Raw genomic sequence first — 24,493 nt, forward strand, 5'->3', positions numbered from 1 at the left:
ACCAGCGTTCAGGTGAGGCTGAAGGAGTCCAGGTCTGCTGCTGTGGACTCGTTCACAGTGAGTGAACCGAACGTTGTTTGTTCGGCTGTTTGGTTTCTGTCGATAAGTCGACTTTCTTAAATCTGATATTCTCTGTCGTTTTATCAGCTGTCACATTCGGCCTCAACCCAGCGCTGAATGCTAACCGCTAACAGCTCAGTGTGTCAGTCACGGCTGCTAGCTCCTCCTCTGAGCTTCATTAAAACACATCGATGAGCCTCACTGTTCCTCACCATGAACACACACACTGTGGTTTATTCTGACTCACACACACACACCGTCCGGCTGCCACAAACACTCCCTACAGCAGCACATGTGGATTCATCCGCCGCTGAAAATAGTCCCAACAGATGCTCCATTTCCTCCTGTTTGTTTGATGAAAACCACAGTGAGCAGCTGTTTGAGGAAACGACTGAAGCTTTTTAAACATGAAACTAAATATGAATGTTTTTAAAGATTAACGTCTTCAGCAGGAACCAATGAGAGCTGAGAGCCACAGACAGGAAGTCAGACGTGCTGTTGGTTTGAGTCTTTGTGTGAGATTTGTTGACAGTTGGAGAAATATAGAAGACAGCAGGCAGGTTTTCACAGCTGCTGTAGCATCAATAACAGAAGCATATCTGCAGATTGATTAACACTGTTCTCCAAGACACAGCAGACACTGACCTTTAGGTCTGAGGAGCTCGTCCTTGGAGACATCTTCCTGTTACAGCTGCTGCCAGTTTATGGAGCTAAAAAAAAATCCAAAATCTGGTCAAAGAGTGTCAACAAGGAAACAAGCTTCTCCTTAAAGCAGCTGTGATCCACATCTGTATATTAACAATTGTTAATGTTGTCAGACGCATCAGCTGAATCTGCAGCTCCTCTCGTCCTCACCGAGCTTTATAGAGACTTTATGATGTCACAGATATGCAAATTAGAGCACGATGGAGCGACGTCCAGCGACTGAAAGTATGTGGCAGCGCTCCTAATGTTTCTAACCATCTTTGTTTCTGAGGAAGCGGAGAACCTGAAGCTGTTTCACCTGCTGAACGTCTTTAGACTTTGTCTCCGGACGTCCTCGGTAGATTTAAAATGTGGTGGACGAATCGCTCGTCTCTTTTTTAGCCAGCAGTTAGCACGAGGCTGTTGTCAGTGTGGAAAACAGCATCTTGTGTTGTGTCGGCGGCCTCAGACGTCCCCGCAGGTTTCAGTGGTCTCGTGGTTTTCCTCGCTCTGCCGTTGACCTGCAGGATGTGTCCTGACATTTCTTAATGCGGCTGCAGGGACGACTGAAATGTCGTTTGTGCTGCGGGTGGATGAAGGACTCCGATAAACCTTTCAAAAAAGCACATTCGTGTGGACTTAGGTGTCCAACTCGTCTTTGCTTTTCATTCCAGTGTTTGTCCATTATAATACAGCGACTCGTGTTTCCAGCTGCGATGCACAAAGCACACCAGCAGAAGGTTTGAGCTCAGCGTCGACCTGAGCTGCTCTAATAAAGTTTTACAGTCTGTGTGAAAGCTGAACTCTCAGTAACTCGACTCTGTAACACGTCCTGCTGACTCAGCTCTCTGTGAGCTCCCGCTTCCTGTTACAGCTGAACTGGATCATCCAGATCAGGAAATCCCAAACGGGTTCACATCAGGGAACCCCCGATCCATGTGAGACCCACAGAGACCTGCGAAACAGGATCGATCCGCAGACGTCTTTTGAAGATTACATCACAGTGCTGTCTGTTAGAGAAGGAGACGAGTTGAGTTTATTTTCAGGGTATCTGCAGGCGAGGATGGATTACTGGGTGGGCCCGAGGGGCCCCAGCTGGGCCCTGACCTCTGTCTGAGGTGACTGTGGGTATTTTCTATGGGAAGGTCGACAAAGAGACACAACCTCAGAGAGACGAGCGATCGCTCTTTTCAAGCTGATCTGAAGCAGAAATGTGAGTGAACTTAATGAATTGACGACGTGGATCTTTCATGGCTGTCCTCGTCCTGCAGCACTCTGACATTTGTCTCCGCCGGCTGAAAGGCCTGCAGCACGGCCGAGAGCTGCTGACAGGCAGGAGGCTGTTTTTAGCTTCTGAAGGTCACACACGCACACACACACACACACACACACACACACACACACACACACACACACACACACACACACACACACACACACACACACACACACCCTGTCTTATCAGTTACTCTGCCGTCAGGTGTGTGTTTGATGAACTCCAGGCTCTCAGAGATGAATGCAGGTTACAGGCTGAAGCTGAGAAGCTGCCCGTGCTGTAATGCTTACAGTGACCTTCACTTTCACACTTTAATTAATTGATTGATTAGTCCAGTTTGCTGAGCTTTAAAGAAAAACTGAAGGTAAAGCCGCGAGCGTCTGCTCCATGAAAACCATGTTTATTAAAATCTGCATGTCCAGCTGTTTGTTGATGCAGGTCAGGAAGCTCAGCACCTGTTTTCCATCTGTTACCTTCCTCTGCTTTGGATAAAAGAGACACTCTAAACAATCATTTGTGATTGAGGCGCTGCTGGGACTTGAACCCAGGATCTCCTGTTTACTAGACAGGCGCTTTGACCAGCTAAGCCACAGCGCCTCTGCTTCCTGTGGCAGCGCCTGTGTCCTGAGATGAATGGGCGTGAGTTTAGGAGGTGTGTGTGCGGAGTGTGTGAGGTGTATGTGGGTCAGTGTGAATGGCTCGGAGGGAAAGTGGGCCACTCCGCAGCCCGGACAGGCCGCGCATTGTTCGAGCTCAGTGAGCAGCTTCCTGAAAGAGAAACGTGGTTTCGGCGGCGGCGGCGAAATAATGTGGAAGCTGAGCTGACCTGAAATCAGCTGCAGTCAGCAAACGAGCACGAGCAGAGCAGAAAGAGTTAAAAGCACAAGAGGAGGCTTTAACGTGACACAGCAGCGGCTCAGCGTTCATTCATGAAGATCAGCACCAGTTAAAGCCTGAACCCACTGAGGCGCTGCTGGGATTCGAACCCAGGATCTCCTGTTTACGAGACAGGCGCTTTGACCAGCTAAGCCACAGCGCCTCCTCTTCTTTTTGTCCCTCCTTTCCTCCGCTATTTTTTCCACTTGCACACTCTTCTGCCTCTCCGGCCGGAGGCTGTGGGTACAAGCACGCCATTGGTCACCTGTTTCAGACGGCCAATGAGAGGCTCTTCCACTCCAAGCAGGCAACAGGCTGATCTCCTGACCTGAATCTGGTCCCGAGTGGTGTGAGTTTAAACACACTAGCTGTTATCTCTTGTTTTACAATCCAAAACCCAAATATATTCAGTGTGCACCGATTCTGTAGAAAACAGGGAAAAACAACACATTGAAGAAACAGCACGTTGTGAGTTTTCAGTGTTTTTGCTTCATAAATGACTCAACACATCTTCAGCTCCAGTGTTTCTGCAGGATCTGCTGAGACACAAGTTCTGACGGAAAGCAGGACGACAGAGAGGCCGGAGGGTAAAACACCAAGTGGAAGATTCAGACCTCACAGCCTCGATCCATTTAATCCAATAAGAAGTAATGAAGTGAGGCGCTGCTGGGACTTGAACCCAGGATCTCCTGTTTACTAGACAGGCGCTTTGACCAGCTAAGCCACAGCGCCTCTGCTTCCTGCTGCAGCTGCTGTCCAGACGTGCAGTGAGGAGGACGCTCACCATCATCAACATGTTACTGACGTACTGGACAAACTGCAAACAGGAAGTTTTCAGTGTTTTCACTCATTAAATAATTTAAGCTTTCGACTCAAGAACAAAGAACACAAAATGAACCCAGCAGCATCTGATCAGAGTACTGTCCACGTGTTACAGCGCTGAGGAGTGAAGCGCCTCACGGCTGACTGACCCGTCTGATTTTATCTCCTGAAGCCAAGTGCATTGTGGGATAGCGCAGATAAAAACTTGTATTTTTTGCAGCGTGCTCTCGTTCTGTCCACTCAACAGTTCTTTGTGTGTTCAGGCTCTGCAGAGATTTGAGCTGACGTACCAGCGCTCGTGTGTGTGTGTGTGTGTGTGTGTGTGTGTGTGTGTGTGTGGCTCTGTAATCCAGCCACAGTGTCTCCTCGCCTCCTGTTGCCGTGGCAACATGGGATGTGACCAAATAAGGCTTTCTGTCATGCTTTTGGTCTCCACTCAGTGATTTTAGACAAACAGCCGTGACATCTCCATTTAGCTGATACGTGATTACCCACGAGTCTCTGTTCTCAGATTGACAGGACGTGCTGTGGTCTCGTATCTCCGGCGTAGAAAACACATCAAATCCCGCAGGGCCTCAGACAGGAAATGTGGTGTTTGGTTTTCAGCTCCTCTGTGTGCTGCCGCTCAGGTCTGATGTGTGAAATCAGTGCAGGTTCTGGTTTATTGTGACGCTAAAACGAAAGTCGTTTTTGAACTTTTTAAAACGCTCACTCTGAGAGACAAAGACAATTCGTTTGTGGACATGAAGAAAGGTCTGCAGCTCTTCGGTGTCGTCAGCGCTTCATGCCCTTTAGAAAGATGTTTCTGCCATATTTATCCAACAAATTAGCCTCGAGGACAACTCATCAGAGCTACAGGTGGCTAAGGCTAACATCAGGAGACACTGAAGGGAGAGGAAACACCTGCGTTCTGCCAGTTTGTCCAAACTGTCAACTTTTTGATTGGAGCTGTGGGTGAGAATGGAGCAGACCAATGATAATCTGAGGAGAAGATGCTGTTAGTCACAAACACTACAACAGAACAATGAACTGATGATGAGGCACTGCTGGGATTTGAACCCAGGATCTCCTGTTTACAAGACAGGTGCTTTAACCAACTAAGACAGCGCCACAAGAACAGGCACCTTAAAGAGTGACTCCAGACTCCCCAAGAGTCCTGTTCCTGCTGCCCTCCAGTCCTTTAAATGTTCCCTGTGGAGTCTCCATGTGGAGCATCTCCACTCTCCAGACTGCGTCCATTGTCATTGTCCAGTGAGTGTCCCCTTCTCGTCTCAGGTGAACCGCTGGGTCTTGACCTGAGGAGCTGGTCCTCCTGTGTTGAACCATGTGTTTGTTTAATGGCTGTTTATTCTCCTGATACATAAATGTGTGTATTGTTGCACAGATTCCTGCTGTGTATTGTGTATTATTGCGTGTTGTGTATTCCTGCTGTGTATTACTGCATTGGACTGCAGACAGTAAACTGCGTTCTTGTGTTTCAGGTGCTCAGTTTCAGTCTTAGTGTGCTGCTGGTTCTTTGTGTCTTGGTCACCTGCAGTGCTGCTGTTCTTCCTGTTTCACAGAGCTCCAGTTTGGATCCATCCCTCAGGTGTTTGTGCTCCCTCTCTCGGGCCTGGACCCTTGTTGGTACAGAATCAGCTCGGTGCTGCAGGTTTCTGGTGACTGCGGCCTGTGGATGGAAATAGAGTGATGATGGAGACGTGATGAGACGGATAGAGCAGAGCGGGCAGGAGGGATTTGAGGACTAATTAGAGAGAATAGATGTCCCTCAGCAGGTGTTAGCAGTGTGTGGACAGCTGTCCCGGGTTTAACATTCAGACACGAACACTTGTGTCCTGTCTTTGTGTTCGAGGCGCCACAGAGGCCTCGAGGCTGCAGAGTCAAAGGCCCTGTGGGTCAAAGGTCACAGGGTCAGCCTGTTCAGATGCCACCATGTTTCCACCACCTTTCACGCAGCGCCACCATCAGGTGAACATAACGTTTGTGACCAGATGCCTGCAGAGCTAAAGACATTCCCATCAGCTGGACTGTGTGTTTGGCACCAGTTAGCAAATGTTAGCATGCTAACATGCTGTTTTCCACAGGTGAGGGAGCAGGTTTATTAAGACCAGTTCATCTGATTCCCAGTAAGATTATTGTCAAACTTACAGCCGTTGATCCTCTGAGGTCGTATTGGTTTGGTTCATTTTGGAAGGATTTTCTCACTTTTTCAGAATTCATTAGTTTTCTAACTGAAAAACAACCAAACAGCATCAGTCACAGCAGCAAATGGAACATCTGCAGATCGTTTCTGTGAGATAACGACGCTCCTTTTCCATCTCAGAGACCGTGTTATCAGTCTGATCAGACTCAGTTTTCTAATTTAACACCCAGTAATTTAATTTTAGTCACCAGATCAGCTGATTGTCAGAGAGATGAAGGCCTCTGTCAACACAGATTAAGGGCACTGAAGCCTGCAGACATATTAACCATCGACTAATTCATTGATTCCTTTCCCATTTGATTGATTATTTCATGGAAAGCAGTGATCCTTCCATGCAGACCAACATGTGCGCTGACCTGTGGTCTGTGTCACTGCATCAGTCCAACATTCAGGACATGAAAGCAGAAGTTTGGCCGCGGTCTGTTTGTGTTTTGTGTCTTTTAAAACCAAAGTGTTTGAGTTATAAATCAATAAAAAAAACAGTGAATCAAAATGTTCCAGATTTGATCTGTGTGTCCATCACCTTTGTCTTTGTGTTTGGACAGATCACTCCGGGCAGCAAGGCAGCGCAGGGTAACCTGATCCAGGGTGATGTCATCGTCGCCATCGATGGCGTCAGCACCGAGGGGATGACTCACCTGGAGGCCCAGAACAAGATCAAGATGGCCAACTACAACCTGGCGCTCACCATGTCCAAGTAAGGACGGAAACGAATAAGCATGTCCTGTGTTCCCGCTCATTTGAATCATTTCCGTCTTTGTCTCCTGAGTGAGGGGGACGGACAGAGTGTTTGATGGTGATTTTTATTCCTGCCCTGCGTTTACTCTTTACCCCGATGGGTTGGAGGGAGACACTGTGTCCTTCGTCCTGACGTCTGCAGCTGCTTACAGTGAATCCTCCTCTTCACGCTCATCTCCGCTGTTTGTCACAGTTCTCTGTTCAGGCTGATCAGACTCAATAAGAATGTATTGATTTTTATTGAATCACTTCACTCACTTTGACTAACTGCCGTTCATGTCAGAGGGACCTGAGCTGTTTGCAGCACGGCAGGCAAGTGAACGCCGGCCGGGCTGCTGCAGCTTTCTGAATGAGCTGCAGAGGTTGGACGGCGAGCCAGGAGAGCTGCAGGACACAGTCTGGACCAGATCCTGGACTGTCTAGTGGGTGATGAACAGATGCGTCCTCCTGATTGTGTGGAGGACGAAGCTGCAGGAGCGTCTCGTGGCAGCGATGTCGGAAGCGAAGGTCAGCTCATCGTCCACTTTCATCCTGGTTGAGCTGTGAAATGTTTATCTTGCACATCTTCAATACATCTGTGCAAAAGGTGCATCAGTTGCTCCGGCGTCATCAGGAGACACGGCAGCGTCATACTGAAGCACAGCAACAGAAAGACATGCTGATGACACCTGGATTTATTGGAATATCATCAACCACTTCTACAAAACCAACACCGGCTGAAACCTCTGAACTCTGAGTGAAAGAAAAATAGACTTGCAGGGGGACCAGTGTCTCTAATGTTATTCCTAAAGTGGGAGCTCAGAGTCTGGCCTGTGGTTATTGGATGCTGGCAGATGATTATCTCGTGCGGGCTTAAACGCTGTTGGGAAACAAAGGAAAGACGGCGGCTGCAGATGTTGACGTTGGCCTGTTTGGTGTCACGTGACCAAAAGAAGAGCGCTCAGTCAAATCTTGGGTCTTGTAGCCTGAAGGAGTCCGACAGAGGAGATCTGATCAGTTCAGTGAGGAAATGAATGTCGGTCCACACGAAGCCTCATCACGGCAAACCCTCTGGGCGATGAAGATAAGATGTTTGCCGAGGATGAGGAGCCTCTGCCGTGTCTTTTTTCTCATCTTCTGTCTGTCGCTCGTCTTGTTTTGTCAGCGTAAAGCAGACAGCGAGGCCTGCGGTGGACTGCGGGAGAAGGAGGTCAGCAAATAGATGAGAAGCAGCAGCACATATAAAAGAAGCTGCTTGACCTGCGCCGGCCTTCACGCCGCCTCCTCTGATGAGAGCGGAAAACACACAGTGCAGGAAGTCCAATCAAGTCATTTTTCTGAAAATGACTGTAATAAACCTCCAAACTCACCTCCTTTAAGAACAGCCTGTGGAAAACCATCACGGACAGATTTATCTCAGCGTCCGTGCCGCCGCTTCAGATGAAGTCCTGTGTCAAATGTTAGCGTCCATCATGTCTCATCAGCCTCTTTTTAATGTAGTCCCGTTTCAGTCCGTGCACACTGTGACATATTGGTCTTTTTCAGAGTCACTGCAGTTAAATACAGAGCTTCTGTTCACAGTCCAGTAAGCATGAATGCCTCCAGCAGTCACAGCGATGTCGGGTTGGTTGAAGGATTTCTGCCGTTCTGTAGCGTCGGGATGAGCAAGAAAGAATACCAGCTTCTCTAATCAGCTCTGACCTTTGACCTCCTCTCTTTCTTACTTGGAGCTGAAGGTTTTTCACCTCCTTCCTTCTCTAGGTGTTTCTACAGAGGCCACATATTTCTGCTTGCTCTCTTTGACTGTTGAGTGACCCACGCACTGAACGATCTCAGAGCTCTGCTCTCTGAACGCAGCCTGACGTCACATCGACCCTCAGAGGTCGAGATCGTTCATAGGAGCCAGAGTCAGAAAGTGAGGAAGAACATGAAGGAACAGGACTAACTGAGAACAGGAAGGATTTTTTACAGCTGAACAAATGAACATGTTTTCATTTCATGTCCGTCATGTCAACCAGACGTCAGGAGAACCTGCGTTTGTCTCCCTGCAGGTCGAAGCGTCCCGCAATGATGTCTGCACCAAGAATCGACACCGGCGCTGTTCCCCTGATCCCTCACCAACAGGTAACGTCACCCATGATGCATTTCTACTGCCGCACACTGCCGCAGGTGTCTGCTGTTCTCAGATCCAGCCTGAGATGAAACTGATCGGATGTTATCTGTGATTGATTTTTTCACTTTGGAGGCCTGGAGATCACATGACAGAAGAAACCTGAAGAAAACCTCGTAAACAGATGAATGAAATAACAAAAACACTCAGAGAATCGCTCAGCACAGACGAGAAGGAGACACGTTCATATTTTGATTCTCTGTTTTCTCTGAACTGCTGCAGATTTTTAGATAAATTTACACACACACACACACACACACACACACACACACACTGGAGGGCAGGTGGTTCAGTCATCCTGGTTCAACATGATGAGCTGGCGCCTCCTGGTGGTCACAGGAAGAAAGACACAAACTGTTGGTAAAAGCTCGTATCTCCAGCTGACACACACCTGTGACTGTTCTGCTTCCTTTACGGGAGGAACCAGAAGACGTTTGGTTTTCAAATAAAATGACATATTTTAGCTTTCCTGAAAAGTTAAGATTTTATGTGTTTTACATCAAACAACAGAGACACACAGACTTTATTCATTTTTTTAAAATAAATTAATCTTTAAAGTCTAAATGAGATCAACACTTTTTAAAATTGATTGATCAATGAAGATGCAAAAATATAGACTGCTTCAGGCTCTTATTTAAAATATATTGACATTTTTACAACATTTACAGCAGAACCTGTCTATAAAACACATTGATCAGATATTGATAGTTGTTACCCAACATTCTCTGCTCCCTCCCATCCCGTCTCCTCCCCCTGACACCTGACCCCCCCTCCTGCTCCACCTGAAGCCTCAGTCGGTGCAGGTGAACGGCCGCCTGTCGGCCTGCAGTGCCTCCTCCGGGCCTGTAGAGGCAGACTCTCCCGGGGGGAAAGCGGCGGTCAGCCCGGCTCAGAGGAAGCAGTATAACTCGCCGATCGGCCTGTACTCAGAGGAGACTCTGAGGGAGATGGCGGCCATTCAGGCGGGGCGGCCTGCGGGGTACGTAGAGGCGAAGAGGCCCCAGGAGGTGATGACGTGGAGGAAACATGGCAGGAGTTTCACAGCTGCTAATAAAACACAAACCTGATCAGAGGGAGCTAAAGAACCACGTCGTATTTACACCAGATTCTAGAGATCAAAAGTCACTTCATTCGATTCAGGTGTTCAGTTCAGTTCGGTGACGTTTGTTTTCCTCAGATGCACCTCAGCACGCAGAGGAGTAAGTGAACGCATCACGGTTCATCCGGCCGTGATGATCAGAGCTGATCAGCCTTCAGTTCTACGCTGTTCGTGGTCTGAGCTGCCACATTCATTAAACCTTTGGCCTCCACCATCTCCAGAGGGACAGATTTGTCTCTTTAGCTGCCAGATGTTCCACTATGTCCACCAGCTTGTCTTTGCCTTCCTGCTGTCCTTTAGCAGCCTCGTCCTGCCATGTTGACCCACACGTCAGCAGAGCTCAGACTCCTCTGAGGCTCTGCTGAGCTTTACAACCAAAAGAAGGAGGACGGTCAGAACATTCAGTGTCTCAAAGTCTCCTAAAACACACCGAGGGCCTCATCTGAGTGATCAATGATTGGTATTGACTGAGGAAGAGGACGGTCCTCAGTACTGTTTCAAACACCAAACATACTTAATGATGACACAAGAGGAAAGTAACTCAAGTACTGCGCCTGGGTATAATTTTGAGGTATTTTACTGAAGTATTTGAATGATCGTGTATCATCGTTATGGATATGATTTTATTGATCCTGCGGAGAAACAAGCTGTCGGCAGTTAATCGTATTAAAGTCAGCTGTGATCAGAAGTGATGAACACATTCATGAGTATAAGATAATCTAATTTATTATTCTGAAAAGGGCTTTTCTGCATAACAAGTACTTACTTAGTAATATCTGAGTACCACTTCCACCACTGAGTGATCTGAATAAGGATTAGGTGTTCTTCTGAGGACCGCTCATCCAAAACACTCCCGTAACAGATCAAAATACACACTTCCACTTTGTAACTGTTACCGTAAGTATTCATACTCATAGCCACACACACACACACACACACACACACACACACACACACACACACACACACACACACACACACACAGACTTGTGTTTCCTGCGTTCACAGTGTGATTCGGTTACTGTGTCACTGAAGAGGCCAAACACCTGTCGGTTCCTCTGGCTGCTGGTAAAGGTCAGGGAACCTTCTGGGCACACACACACACACACACACACACACACACACACACACACACACACACACACACACACTGCCCTCATCTTACCTCTGAACCCTGCAGGAGTTTGTTCCTGCTGGTTTCTTGGACGTTTGTGTTGTTATGACTATGACTGATGGATGATGGATGATGGATCTGCTCGTTCACTGACAGTCACATGTTCAGAATGACATCACGCTCGTGTCTGTTTGCAAAATACGAAGCTACCGCCAGCAGCCGATTAGCTTAGCTTAGCATCGGACGGCCCACTGAGCCGCTGCAGCAGCTCCAGGCGTTAGTCAGTGATCATGTTTGTTCCTTCCTGAACACAAAAGGCCGCCGAGCTCTCGCAGACTTCACTCAAACGTACCGTGACGTCTTCGCTGTCGTCACGTCTGTCCACACACAGACCGGACATCTCTGACCTCTGACCTTTCATTCTCGCCTCCCTGTAGCCTCCGCTGTCCTGATGCTGTAACGTTTTCTAATCCTCTCTGTCTCCTCTCTGTTTTCATCTCCTCGCTGTCGGTCACACCAGGTTTTCTCCCCCGCTGCTCCCAAGTTAGTACCCTCTCCGGCCGAATGCATCTTGGGTGTGTGTTTGCTCTGTGGTTTGGTCCTTTTAAGGCATGCTTTGATGCTGTGGGTGTCATCGTGTTTCCTGCTGAAGCCTCTTTAATCATCAATGCATCATTGTCCAATAATAGATAACTGGCTAAAATTACCATAAGCAGATGAACCCACGGTGGAAAGAGCTGCTTCTCTTTATGTTTCTGCAGATTAAGGCCATGTTGACACACACACACACACACACACACACACACACACACACACGGTCAGCTCTGTTCATGTGGAACAGCGCCCTCTTCCTGTTTCCTGAATATTTCCCTGCTGAATGGGAAATATCAGGATAACTTGCAGGTGAAATTTGAGAATAAAAAGTCAAATATTGTGAATGATTTGTGGTAATTTACTAAAGACGCAGAAATAACGTGATGATGGTTTATTGATGTTCAGCTTTGAAAGTTGAAAGCGTCAGCGCCAGCAGATCTGGGTTCAGGCTGGATAACATCCCGACCCCTCAGGCAGAGCGGCGTCCGGCTCGAGACGACTGATTTTATCTGATGTAGTCAATCAGGCGACAAGCGGCGCCTGTCTGGGCGTCAGAAAGACGAGTGTCTCTGTGACGTGTTGGTGATGTTGGCTGGTGGAGCGCTCACCTGTAAACATGCTGACGTGAAAGAAGAATGATGTTGGTTTGATGTGGAAATGAAAATAGTTGCATCCATGATGACGGTCCAGAGCTGTTAAATCCTGTCTCACACAGCAACACGTCGTCTTCAGCTTCATGGATCAGCTCCTCCAACTGAACTTCCTTCACTGGCTCAGCCTTGTTTTCATGCAGGCTTGTTTTCAGTCGGCTCATGCTCAAAAAGTTTGTACGACGTGTTGTCGAAACGTTAACAGTTGTTGTGCAGAGTGAAAACATGGCTGTCAGAGAGAGGAGAGGCCGCGTCGCTTAAATGTGACGATAACTGACATTTTCAGGCTGTCCAGGAAGACTCGCCGTGTTGCACTCAGCTGCTCTCATTAATTAAACAGAGCTGAGAGAGAAGTTCACACCTCCTCACACCTGATCATCACTGCGTGAAGCAGGTGTGAACGTCGAAGCCTCGGCTTCGGTCTGATGTGGGACAGATGTGGGAGGAACACTTCATTCGACTTGTTGCTCAGAGTTCATGGTGGAGTCCCTCAGGGACACGTCTGAGGATCCCTGCAGATCCCTGAAGTATCCAGATACTTTCTCTCAAACCCTTGTTATGATGTTGTTCTGCTTCCGGTCTGTCTCTGGCCTGTCTCTGGCCTGTCTCTGGCCTGTCTCTGGCCTGTCTCTGGCCTGTCTCTGGCCTGTCTCTGGTGGACGTATGGTCTTGTTGTAACTTTGGTTTGTATTGTTGCATGAAGCGTGAAAATGAAGCGTGAAGTCTGGAGCTGTCTGTTTGCTGTGAGCATGTCTCGTCTGGACGTCTCTTCTTTTAACACAAACCGTCGGCTGCATCGTCCTCACTCGTCTCTGCCTTTTCCTCCAACTGTCCGTCCTCTTCATATCTCCACTTCGCCTTCCTGTCTCTTCCTCTTCTTCTCTCCGTCACCCTCCTTCCATCAGCGCCGGCTTCATCCCCGGCGCTCTGGACACCGCCCTCTCCACCCATAAGCCCATAGAAGTGAAGGGTCCTGGCGGCAAGGCCACCATCATCCACGCCCAGTACAACACACCCATCAGCATGTACTCGCAGGACGCCATCATGGACGCCATCGCAGGACAGACGCAGGGGAAGGGGCACGACGCCGGGTAAGAACGCCTCCTCTGGTGCTCCTCCTCTGCCTCCTCATCCTTCTTCCTGTACTACCATCCTCTCCTGTTTCCTCCTCCTCATCTTCCTCTTTACTGACAATTTTCAGCAAATATGTTTAGAGCAAAACATTTTAACAATAATGAACAACTATCACGAACATAATAATTAGCAATAATTACTGACAGACTCTGCAAACACGTTAGTTAAAGTGAATTCAAGGAAACGTTTTGATCTGAAGCACTTTGTGTGGTTGTACCTCGTGTTGTCTTTTCCTGCAGAAAGTTTCTATATTATTCATTTACAAACACTTCACTTGATCATAATTCAGTCAGTTGTATGTTAATGTTACTCTTTCCTCCTCCTCCTCCTCCTCCTCCTCTCTGTCTTGTTGTTTCTTCTTCCCTCTGATGGGTGAAACAGTTTTAATCCCTCGTACTCTCCTGTCTTTGGCCCGTCCTCCCTCCTTTTCCTCCTTCATGTTGTCACTTCCTTCCTCCTGACCAGCCTTCGTCTGATTGGCTCACATTGGTTCGGACTGTGTGTCTGGGTGTCATTTCTGTTTGAAGTCAGGACTCTCTCTCTTTCTGGAGCTCAGACTGAAGCTGTTGGTCATGTGACGTCCAGGCGTTCATGCTGTTTGTCTGCTGCAGGTTTTAGTTGCTGCTCTTAATGTGATGGTGGCGGAGTATTTAATGCAGATCACTGGAGGCTGAGCAGTTTCTACGTTCATCATGACGGGTTTAACGCGTCCTGTTTGATCCCTGACCTCAGGTTGCTTCAGTTTATTCAGATGCTCTGTGTTACTGTCCTGTGGTCGATGCAGAGCTTCAGCGAACATGTATGCAGTGTGTCATCATCACTTCTGAGAGCAGCTGAGACGCTTCATGAAAGCAGATTGAAGTAGATTAAACATGTTTGGAGCTCGTAATCTCAAACTGGACTTCAGTGAATGGATTTATTGTTATTCTGATGACTGATGATAACTTGCTGTTTATGATTCACACTCCAGTTTAAACTGAAGGTGATTGATCCCTCCAATCAGCAAACACTGATGAATTACATAAAATCATGAACTTAAATTCACTGAAAGTAAAAGTACTTCTTCCCACCAACGTTAAACATCTGTATTTATTATTATCTGTGTCCGTATTTATTTCTGCTTCATAGTCGAGCGTAAGAGTGAAGCTCAGCTCTTTGTAGAAACGTCATCACAGATCAGACATCTTTGGTTCATGCCGCTGTCAGAGCCTCTGCTCGTCGCCCAAGTTCGACGCTGTTGTCGGATTTCGTGCTGTGAACGCTGCTGTGTGTCCTCTTCCAACGCTAACGATCAATTTTCCACCCTGCTGGAAAATTGCATTGAGAGCCGAGCGGCTGTGTGTGCATGAAAAATCGCTCTTGTTTTCCCTCCTGAGAGGAAAAATGATATTGCTGCAAACATCTACACCGATTCTTCACGCTCTATTTTGACACCAGAGAAACCTGCTTTAATTAAAACGGCTGAATGAAAGCTTCCAGCTCACAGACGACGAGCGTCACTGAAAACAGTTACCGAGAAACTAAACACAAACGACTCCTGACGTCTTCCTGTGGATCAGAAACCAACTTAAAAACAGACTGAAGGGAGGAAACTGGTGTTACTGGTCAAAGTTCTGATCAAACTGGATGTTCTGAGGCCGCTCCTTCTTTTGGTTCATGTCTGTTCACTCTGTGAGTCGTTAACTCTTTAAAAATGTCCTCCTCGTGTTGACCTTTTGTGAACTTTTGCTTCCATCTTTGGTTTTACATCACTGAACTTTTCTCATGTCCAGTAACCTTCGAGCTTTGTAGCGTCCAATGAGCTGTTAGTGCTTCCTGTTTACGTTTACACCGTCTCCATCTTCATCTTCATCAACATCAAATCAGTACCAGCTCAATATTGCTTTTCATTTTGATCTCATGAAAGATCAGTTCAACCTTTCACGTGTTTACGTTTCACAAAGTCATGAAAACATTTTAGCGCTCATCAGAGCATCAAAACTTTCTGCTCTTCACCCGAAAAACGACATAAAACACTAAAAGTCCCTTAAGCTCCCCAAAGCCTTGGCTCAGTGTCTCGGTGTTGACTTGGTTTGGCTTCGGGGGGTTTGGCATCCTCTGTCTGTGGTTGCAGTCCTCTCCCAGTTAAAGATCGTCTCGTAGACAGCGCCTCGCCGGTCTACCAGGCCGTCCAGAGTGCAGACCTGGACCTGGACCTGGGCGACAGGGGCCGCCGCAGCGCCAACATGCAGTCCAAGTCCTTCCGGGTCCTGGCCCACATGACGGGAACTGAGTCCTGTAAGTTTCCTGTCCTGATGTCCTCTTTCATTTCATTTTAGTCCACTGTAGCTTCTTATGTAAGTTATTCAAATAAAAGCCAGGGGCGTGACCAGCAGGAGCAGAGAGGGCGGGAAAAATAAGTTTATGAAAAGATGGTGTTTTCAGAGCTCCTCTGCTGAAACATGAGGCATGCTGGGAAGTTTTAAACGCCTCCCAGCATGCAGAGGCAGAACGGAGCCACCTGAACTTTACCGTGTCAGCACAGACGTTTAAAGCAGGACGTTTTCACCTGAGGGACTAACTGACGCCTCCTTCCTGTGATTTCTGTCTGTTCCAGTACCAGGCGAGGAGGAGGAGGAGGAGGAGGAGGAGGCGCTGAGGAGGAGCAGGTAGGCAGCAGAGCTCCAATAGACAGCTGCTGACCCCCCCTCTGGCTCCTCACCTGCACACTCTGCCCCGCCCCCAATCACATGGCCCGCCCTCACCTCGTCTCACTGCCCCGCCCATAACAGCTCACCTGTGTAGTGAGTGTCTGTAAGCTAACGTGATGAGCTTTGATCACCTGACAGGTAAACGCAGCCTGACCTCCTCCTTCTGAAGTCAACTGGAAGTAACTGAGTACATTTACTCGAGTTCTGCACTGATGGATGAATCAGTGACTTTTTATCAGATTCAGGTTCAAACTTACTGAATCTGAATCTTTTTCTTATTGAACCCGATCAGCTTTACCGTTAACATTTGGAATTTACTAATTTTGCTGATTTTCTGGAAATTTGCTCAGACTTTGACTTTAGAGTCATAATTATCTCCAGCTGCTGCATTAAAATGCTGCTTCCATCAATAACAATAATCCACTAATGTTATACTAATGTAATAACGCAGCTGACAAAGTCACAAAAATGTTGATTTTTAGGAAAACCTTGGGACAGAAGAGCACTTTTACTTTAAATACTTTAGTATATTTTTCTGCTTTTGAAGCATTTTGTTGCTCATTTTTTAAATGATCCTTCACATGTGTTTTAGTGTCATTGTGAAGATGAGACTGACTGAAGTCTCAGTGCTCTCTGTACGTTTTCCTCCTCTTAAATGCGTCTGATGGAGCCGTTATCAGACGTTACAGTGATCCAGCAGCGTTGAAGCTCCATGTGAAGAGCTGTTTACCAGCAGGGGGAGCAGGAGGACCGATGGTTTACTCTGAGGATGTTTGATCTGTTTCCCCTACAGCTTAAAAAACAGTAGAAATATTAATAAGTATTTCAGTATTTCCACCTCTGAAGTGAAAAATGATGCAAATATTGAGTTTCTTTTTAAAGAGAGCTGTCAGACTTTAAAGGATTAAACACGATGTGGGTGTCTCTGCAGACGTTCCCTTCTTTGTCCTCAAGACGTTTTCTGTCAAAGTGATTTGATGTTGCAGATTATTGGAGCTTTTCTTGTCACGTGTCTCTTCATTTTTCACTCCTTCAACCCATCAGACTGAAGAGACACTAACCTGTGAGAGGACACCTGAGTCTGAGCATCATCATCATCATCAGCGACAGACTGAGGCGATGAAGAGTTTAATGTTTGATGTGAATGCGTCCCGTCCTGCCTTTTTGGTGGCGTTTGTATTGATTGGAGCTGGTATTGATCGGTCAGCAGACAGACATCTTTATGGATCAGTTCTGAGGAGCAAACCTTTTCTTTTCTGTCTGATGATTTAGGAGCAGCTTCAGCTCAGATTGAGTTTGTGGGATTTTTAATTTTCTCGTTTGTTTTCTTTGTTTTCGGCTGCTGTTGTTCTTAACAGCTGGTCTGAGTACCACACTGAGGAGGTCTCTGAGAGGAGGAACAAACCTTTTAGCCCTCCACCCCTCCTCCACCCTGCCCGCCTCAGCACTGATGGATGGAGCTTTCTCTGCTCCGTGCACTTATTTAATCATCCCTCCATTATGCACAATTGATCTGCGCTGCCTCGCCCGCCCGTTTGGACTGAAATACGAGCAGATAGCCTCCCCCGCCGCCCTCAACCCTCGTCAGTCTGTATTCGCCGTGCAATGACTCACCGTGAATCAATGGGAGCAGAGGTCGAGCTTTTATCCGCCAATAAAGAGACTGTGGTTTCTCCTTCTGTCTCCCTGAAGGAAGCAGCTCACAGAAAAATAAAACATCACATTTTATCGACGCCCTCACATCCACCTGAGCAATATCGAGCTGTTTGATTTGTGCATGAAACCAATAACCAGCTGATTGATCTGCTCCTCTTCCAGGCTGTCACTAACCTCCTCTGTGTACATGCAGTATTTGTACTTCATATGTGAGTACATGCAGCCTGCTCAGGCCTGCATGTACTGAACTGTATCGACACTGAACATGTGATGATTCCACGGCGGCTCTGTCTCTCACTGTCGCTCCTAACACTTCCTGTGCTGTAGCCCTACTGAGCATGCTCCAGCTTCTGCCGGCCCCGCCCCTGCCGCTAGCGCCACCGTGCAGCCTCTGGACCCTGCCCCTGCTTCATCTGACCCCGCCCCTCACAGGTAACCAGGCATTTCTTTGAATGAACACGAGCTCAAACAGCTTCAGCTGACTGACAGAGAGTCAAAGTTTTTCTCTTCCTGATGTTACGATGGAGGAACGTCCACAGAAACCATGAATGTGACTCTCGAGCTCATGCTCGGACTCACCTGCCGTGAATGTGTCTCCTAACACGTTGACTGACTTGTCTCTGTCCTGATTTGGTGTTTTGTTTGTGTGAGTTTGCTTCTTAATCAGAGTTTTTTGCAGCTGGAGGGCTTTGAGTTTACTGTCAGACGTGTTGCGTTCAGTGACGGTAGGAAAATCCAGCATCTCGGAGCCCCAACATGCCTCCTAAAGGGGGTTAAATAGTTTTATGTGCTTGTTTGTTTGCTTCTCAAAGGTGCAGATGGCGCGCTGAATGAGACGTACTTCATCCTTATATTTTGGGTCAATTTCTGTACTTTTTTTGTCATCATGGCTAACATGTTAGCAAACAGCCACATGCTTCCACATCTGGTAGTCAGAGCAACATGACTGCGTCACCTGATGGTGTTAGTCTGATATTCCCTCTCTTTTAGCTCAGTTTTTGGTCGTGTTCACCAGCTGCTCTCACTCTTATCAGAGCGTGTCGGATGAAAACATGCTGGAATGGGATTTGATGATAGACAGATAAACTCAGGTCCCTGTTAACCTGTAATAAGACACTGAAAACATGACAGACGGCACAAACAGGCAGAAAACATCTGGAGCAGCAGCAGCAGCAGGTGTGCCTGGGCGGGCCACAGCCTGCAGATACAGGTGAGCTCGGGATGCAGATCGTCACGGTGACCTCTGCTGTCCTTGTGTCCACACCTGCAGCCTGAAGCGACAGTCTGCCGCTGGTTACGGCCTCCAGCACAAAGCTGCCGTCTCCAGGTACCGACACCTGCAGGGATCCAGCGCTCGAGTCCACCTGCTGCCAGCGTTTAGTCGGCTTCACGCTGCCTCCTGTCACACGCTACATAACACAGCGCCATCAAACAGAAGCTTCTCATTCTTTTCTATTCTGCTAACTGATTCTAAAGCGGGAGCGTGAGTGGATGTAAGGCCTCAGTGTGCTTCAAATCAACCTGTGTCTGATGTGTTGTTGGAGCTCGTCTAAAGCCCGACGTCACCTCCACGTCCCCCTCCTGGCTGCATCCTGCTGCCTCCCTCGTCTCTCTACAACAGCTGTCTTTACGTCTCGATGTGATGAATCCATGAACTTCAGGCGGCCTCTGCTGGAAGCCTCTCTTCCACATTTGGTGTGCCGCGATTGTCCGACCTGATTCAGACGATCCAACGAGCACGATGTTTGAAGCATACTGAGGCCTTTCTCTTAAAATGGTGGGAAGTGAACCCTAACCCTGGTGGTGTTGGTGCATTGCTCAGTTCAGGACCATGTAACCGTTGAGTAACAACTTAACAACTTCACCCATTTGCAGGCTGAATCATTTCTAACTGGCTCTGAAGGATGGAGGTCCAGCTGTCACGTGTTTCTGTTTCATTCTGTTCAAGACACTGACACTCATTTCTTACAGGCTGGTTGTCAGGCTGGTTTGCACTGGACTGCTTTCTGTATTAAGGCTTTCACTAACTTATAAGTATCTGTGTGTGTTTTGTGTGGATGTAACAGCCCAGTAAACACTGATTTGGTGGTTTGCAGGTCAGATGAGGAACTGAATATTTGTTGACATCAATGTGGAAACAGTGTTGTGATGACTGTATTTCAGCATTAGGAGCTGACAGAGTTTTATATGTGAAACTAGAACCTGCAAATCAAAAAATCTGTGCTTGACAGGGAGGAGATCCAGGTGAGTTCAGACATTTAGCAACTTGGTCTTTGCAATGAAACGAACTGTTTACAAGATCAAACAGTGGTTACAGCAGATAAATGGAGCTGAAAGGCAGTGCTCTGCTTCTGGAGCGTGATGTGGACAGAAGTCAGGACGTGTCTGAGTCCACGTCACGCAGTGACTCTGTCTCTTTGTAGTCATTTTGGTAGTAGTAGTTGTAGTCCAACACAGCTGCAAAAACCAAGTTGCATAAACAAGTTCCACAGATAAAGCAGTCTGAGAAGACGTGTGTCTGTCTGTGTGTCTCGTATCGGGTCGTGTCTCCATCGTACAGAAGCTCAGCATGAAGATCAGACCAGCGTGAATCTTTGACGCAGTCATGAATCTGTTTTTTTTCACCCCCTCCAGTCAGTACGGTCAGCCTCCTGCCATGCAGCAGGCTCCTCAAGTCCCGCCTCCACAGCACTACCAGCCAATCCCGCAGCAGTACCAGCAGCCGCCCACGCAACAGTTCCCACCCATGCAGCAGAGCTCCATTCAGATCCCTCTAGGCTCCGCCCCTCCAAAGGTGGTCAGCACCGCCTGCATCTACCCCACCCAGCCAGGTGAGAACACCTGGAAGCTCATTCACAAACGTGGAAATGTCTCCTGGTCCTCTAGAAGCAGTTACGTAATACTTGTCCTCGCCTCCACCCTCAGCTCCTGCTCCAGCTCCAGCTCCTGCTCCGATTCCACCTCAGCACCGCCCCCCAGCTGCTGCCCCGGCCCCGGCCCCGGCTGGTCCCGCCTCCTCTAACAGGCCCCCCTGGGTGTCCGATCCCAACTTCGCTGATAAGTACGACCCCGGTAAGATGACCACCACCGTGAAGGCGCAGCCACTGCCCCAGGCCGCCCCTCCTCCACCAGCATACATCCCCAACCCCTCCCCCGCCGCACCTCCAGCTCCCAGCCCCGCCCCCCTTACCCCGAGCCCTGCCCCTTTCTCTCCTGTGGCGAGGGGCGTGGCCCAAAGGGCGGAGAGGTTCGCCGCCAGCAGCCGTACGCCTCTGTGTGGGTCCTGCAACAGCGTCATCAGGTAAGTCTCACCTTTGTCTGCAGCAGCTGTTGGTTACATCCTTCATCAAGGATTCAAAATTAAAAACGTCTGAAAGTCAGACCTGGAGCTGAAGCAGACTGATCTGGTCCTGTTGTGGTCTCCAGGGGCCCCTTCCTGGTGGCCCTCGGCCGGTCCTGGCACCCCGAGGAGTTTAACTGTCACTACTGCCACATGTCCCTGGCTGACGTCAGCTTCGTGGAGGAGCAGAACAGCGTCTACTGCGAGAACTGCTACGAGGAGTTCTTCGCTCCGACCTGCGCCCGCTGCAACACCAAGATCATGGGGGTGAGGCGCTCTACCTGTGCACCTGTCTACCTGTCACACACACACCTGAGCCTGTCTGACATGCCGTGTGTTACAGGAAGTGATGCACGCCCTGCGGCAGACGTGGCACACCACCTGCTTCGTGTGCGCAGCTTGCGGCAAAGCCTTCGGAAACAGCCTCTTCCACATGGAGGACGGAGAACCGTACTGCGAGAAAGGTACGAAGGCGTTCACGCCGTCCTGGTTTTTACAGAGTGCGGGGGTCAGAGGTCAGAGGTCGGGCTGTAAGCTGAAAGGTGTTTCAGACTGTCTCTCTCTGTCTCTGTCAGATTATATTGCACTCTTCAGCACCAAGTGTCATGGCTGTGACTTCCCCGTGGAAGCTGGTGATAAGTTCATTGAGGCTCTGGGTCACACCTGGCATGACACCTGCTTCGTCTGCGCGGTAAGAACACACAGTCGATTGATGCACGTCACAGACAGACGTCACCTGTGTCCTCCCGGTGAGGCGTCCATCAGGCAGACAGCTGTGGTTTCAGTGCGCTCCTCATCATTCTGCCCCGTGTCTCTGCTGTCGCTGCAGGTGTGCCATGTGAACCTGGAGGGCCAGCCTTTCTACTCAAAGAAAGACAAACCTCTGTGCAAGAAGCACGCTCACGCCATCAACGTGTAGACCAATCAGCTGCAGCTCTGCGGCTGCGGCCGCCACACGACACGAACGAAGCCGCCGACAGCATCTCTCACAGATGTGTGTAAACGCTGTTTATGCAAAATCCACTTTGGTTTGAGACTTTTCTTTCTGTGCATTAATATTAACGATTAAAACGACGCTGCCTGATGATCCTCACTCATAACTTGGAACCTTTGCTGAACTCGGTCGTGATGTTTTCTGTTCGTCCAGCCCACTTCACACACTGAGCTGATTTTTTTCTCACGTTTGACCAGAAACTTCTCGTGTGTCCAGACATGGACGAGTTCATACGGCGTCTGCAGCGTGCCAAATGAAATAACTTTTTCAGTGTTGAATTCTAATCAATCAATAAACCGATCGATGTAAAAAACATAGACGTTAATGAGAATACTAAGAACGCTTCAAATAAACACCCAATTAAATTCAATATTAAACTTTAATGATGTAATAATTTGTTTCTTTGATTTTACGTCACTTTGGACAAAAGCGACTAACGAGTAAATTAAAATGGAAATATATAATATAATTATTTAATAATTTTAAATAAAGTTTCAGGATTCCATTTTAAAATTTACTTTCAGTGTAAAGTTTAAAGGCAAAATAAGGAAATAGAATTATTACTAACAAGATTTAATCATATTTTAATTACATTATTCTATTATAACAATACAAATTCTAATTCAATTATTTGTAATAGCTTTTATTAATTGACAGATTGATTATGATTGAACACTGAGTGATGTCAGCATTATTCCCTCTGTACCTGTGAAGCACAGCTGGTGTTCGTCTCCAGAATCTTTCTGTGCCTCTTTTACCTTGTTTGACTTGTTGAGTCTCTTGAACGCTACCTTAAGTTTTTTCACTGAACTAAACTTGAAACTATTTGAATGATCTTTGGTTCAACTCTACAATGTAAAATATTTCACCTGTAGGAACCAGAATTTCCTCAACCTCCAGAGCAGCAGACAGAAGAGTGAAGCATCACTTTTGCATTTGAAAGACATAAAACTGTTAATTTCCTGTTTTGGTTTTGGCGAGAACACGCTGATGTGGAGGCGGTCTGGACCGACTGGTCCGACTGTGCGACAGTGAACTGAACGGCACACGAAGAAGCTGATCTGAACTGTGTCTGACGTGTTTCAGGCTGGCAGCGAATGTAACACAAATGTTTTTGGAAACGTGAGCCGGCGACACTTTCCAGTGATGCTGTGCTTTTACTCCATCACACCAGACATGACGCAGCAGAACTCACTCATGCATCCTCATAAAATACACTAGGTGGTTCAGCGAGCCTGGAGATCAGGGTCAGGGCCCCCGGAGGCCCCCGACCAGAGTCAAAAGGTGGTAGTATCATGCGAGGATTACTGAACGGGTCTATTGGGGAACAGACCAAGAACGGCTGGGCCAGAATATCTGTATGAAACAGGAAAGATGCAGAACGATGCAAACCCACCACAAAGAGACACAAACCCACCACAAAGAGACGCGACAGTCACGTAGAGACACAGATCTGCTGTTCTGTCAAGGTGACACATGAGTTTCATCACTTCCATGTTTCACCTCTTCAGCGTGTTTTGGTTGAAAGCTAAGCGTATACTGTGTAAAGCGACACAGTCTGGACGTTTTCCTGCTCTCACAGTGTTTGGGTGTATCTGGAGTTGTTTTTCCAGGTGAACCTGCTCAGGTGAGGCTGCTGCAGAGTGTCGATGGCGTCTCACGATGCGATGTGGAGTGTAGCTACTAATCCCTCTTTGACTTCCCTGCAGTAGGTGTTCCTATGCAACAATAACCATGAATTTCATATTTATTGACTATTTTGACTGAGTGATATTTATTTAAAAGCTAATATATCATCACTGCTGCATTCAAATTATTAGCTGTTGAATTGATTTTGTGGATGTTTGGCATCACAGGACGTATTTTGAGTGTTGATGGATATTTTCTAATCATATTTTTAATGTTTCTTGCTGTAAGTGAAGGAGTTTGAATGTTTATTACAGTGGTGTTTTTCACCGCTCACCGGCTCTGTTCACACTGCAGACCAACACACTGTTTTAATGGCTGTTTCAGGTATGAAGCCTAAAATCACAAAAGATGATATTTTTTATTATCTTGTTGCCACAAAATCTAAAAAAGCTACAACGTCAATCAGATACGCAGAAAGCAAACTCGCTGTGTAACCTTCACTGCAGGTCTGAGGATTAAAACGTGAAGCCTTCACTCAGACGAAGTGAACTTGACTTCTGAGAGCTCGACTTTTCTTCGCCTTGTATTTGCAGACAGAAGCTGGAGGTGTTTCTCAGTCACTTCAATGCAGACAGCATGTTTTTAGCAACGTCTGGTGGCCATTAGAAGAACTGCAGCTGAACAAATGTCAGCATGAAGCACAATCCATTTCAGATCCTTTCTGTTTGAAAAATAAACCCGACATTAAAACACAGAAAATGAGTGAAACCATGTGAAGTTGAGTG

The 24,493-nt window shown here is 47.6% G+C and overlaps 1 protein-coding gene and 3 non-coding genes across 5 annotated transcripts in view; 1 reads left to right on the forward strand and 3 right to left on the reverse strand.

Moving 5' to 3' along the window:
• LOC139341332 (LIM domain-binding protein 3-like) overlaps positions 1-22,462 on the forward strand; it is a 29,593-nt gene extending 7,131 nt beyond the window's left edge. The window contains exons 4-16 of one of the 2 annotated variants that reach the window (XM_070977818.1): positions 6,467-6,618; positions 8,690-8,762; positions 9,597-9,787; positions 15,513-15,687; positions 16,016-16,047; positions 18,073-18,177; positions 19,016-19,072; positions 20,380-20,576; positions 20,671-21,046; positions 21,172-21,352; positions 21,429-21,549; positions 21,661-21,776; positions 21,915-22,462. In XM_070977818.1, the coding sequence (XP_070833919.1) occupies positions 6,467-6,618; positions 8,690-8,762; positions 9,597-9,787; positions 15,513-15,687; positions 16,016-16,047; positions 18,073-18,177; positions 19,016-19,072; positions 20,380-20,576; positions 20,671-21,046; positions 21,172-21,352; positions 21,429-21,549; positions 21,661-21,776; positions 21,915-22,004 (1,866 nt within the window). In that variant the 3' untranslated portion in view covers positions 22,005-22,462. The remainder of the gene's footprint in view (positions 1-6,466; positions 6,619-8,689; positions 8,763-9,596; positions 9,788-15,512; positions 15,688-16,015; positions 16,048-18,072; positions 18,178-19,015; positions 19,073-20,379; positions 20,577-20,670; positions 21,047-21,171; positions 21,353-21,428; positions 21,550-21,660; positions 21,777-21,914) is intronic. The other variant, XM_070977819.1, reaches the window with a different exon arrangement.
• Positions 2,544-2,617, reverse strand: trnat-agu (transfer RNA threonine (anticodon AGU)). Its single transcript has one exon. It is a non-coding gene; the product is annotated as a tRNA-Thr (tRNA).
• On the reverse strand, positions 2,986-3,059 carry trnat-cgu (transfer RNA threonine (anticodon CGU)). The gene has a single exon. It is a non-coding gene; the product is annotated as a tRNA-Thr (tRNA).
• trnat-agu (transfer RNA threonine (anticodon AGU)) lies at positions 3,555-3,628 on the reverse strand. Its single transcript has one exon. It is a non-coding gene; the product is annotated as a tRNA-Thr (tRNA).
• Positions 22,463-24,493: the final 2,031 nt, after the last annotated feature.

This window comes from Chaetodon trifascialis, chromosome 13, assembly GCF_039877785.1.
Source record: "Chaetodon trifascialis isolate fChaTrf1 chromosome 13, fChaTrf1.hap1, whole genome shotgun sequence".
In the NCBI taxonomy this organism is placed as follows: domain Eukaryota; kingdom Metazoa; phylum Chordata; class Actinopteri; order Chaetodontiformes; family Chaetodontidae; genus Chaetodon; species Chaetodon trifascialis.